Here is an 854-nt window from a genome sequence, read left to right on the forward strand (position 1 = left end):
CAGCACTGCCTAGTTTGACAGTTCGATCTCTTCCTTGTTTTTTTTTCTCAGGTCTCCCACATCTCTGCTCTGTGTCGTTCCTGACGTCTCGGTGTTCACTGACGGTTGGCGCTGTTTGCGGCGCATCATCACTGTCCCCCTGTCTCTCATTCGACTGGATGGCCTGATTTATCGCACCTCCTTCAGTTTCACCTACACCCCCGAGCTTCAGCCAGCTCCGCCCGTCCGAGGAGCAGCAGGAGGAGGGAAGAGGGAGGGAACGATTGAGGGAGGACAGGAGGAAGACATCCTGTTAGAGACCATACATCAGGAGTTCACCAGGGCAAACTTCCACCTCTTCATGCAGAGTTAGATCACCTTTTGATAGTGGTTAGTTGGTTTTGGGTTAATGCCGATCGCGTGTCAATGAACTGTGTGTAGATTTAAACCCATTCTGGACCAAGATATTCCCTCTTCGTCCTCTTAATCTAACCTTAATATGTTTACTGGAGCAGAACATTTAATAGATATACTGGAAAGACTATATATACTAAGATAATTATGAAGAATCCAGTTCACGCCAGTTCATCCAAACTGTTCAGATTGTTCTCAAATCAAACACACAATCCTCCAAATATGGATTGTAGTTGGGACACAATGGTGCTGTGTTTTAATTATTTTGTGGGTTATTTTTATGCCTTGTATTATATATAATTGAGAGATGCAACAAGGGTCCCCAGCCAGACTGTTGCAGTCCACTTTTGGCTTAACCTCCTCTTGTGGATGAGTCTTGACCCATAAGCACTTGACGGTGCTACTTTTATTTTGAAAATGATATTCTTATGCTACTTATTTACATTAGTGAAAGTGTGTTC

General features: G+C 43.9%; 1 protein-coding gene across 1 annotated transcript in view; it reads left to right on the plus strand.

The window, feature by feature from the left end:
- rbpjl (recombination signal binding protein for immunoglobulin kappa J region-like) overlaps positions 1-854 on the plus strand; it is a gene marked incomplete in the record, with an annotated part of 22282 nt that overhangs the window by 19764 nt on the left and 1664 nt on the right. The window contains 1 exon segment of the mRNA XM_035662657.1: positions 52-854. Coding sequence (XP_035518550.1) covers positions 52-352 — 301 coding nt within the window.

Source organism: Morone saxatilis, unplaced genomic scaffold (genome assembly GCF_004916995.1).
Source record: "Morone saxatilis isolate NCDOM2014 unplaced genomic scaffold, NCSU_SB_2.0 Contig18, whole genome shotgun sequence".
Classification (NCBI taxonomy): Eukaryota; Metazoa; Chordata; class Actinopteri; family Moronidae; genus Morone; species Morone saxatilis.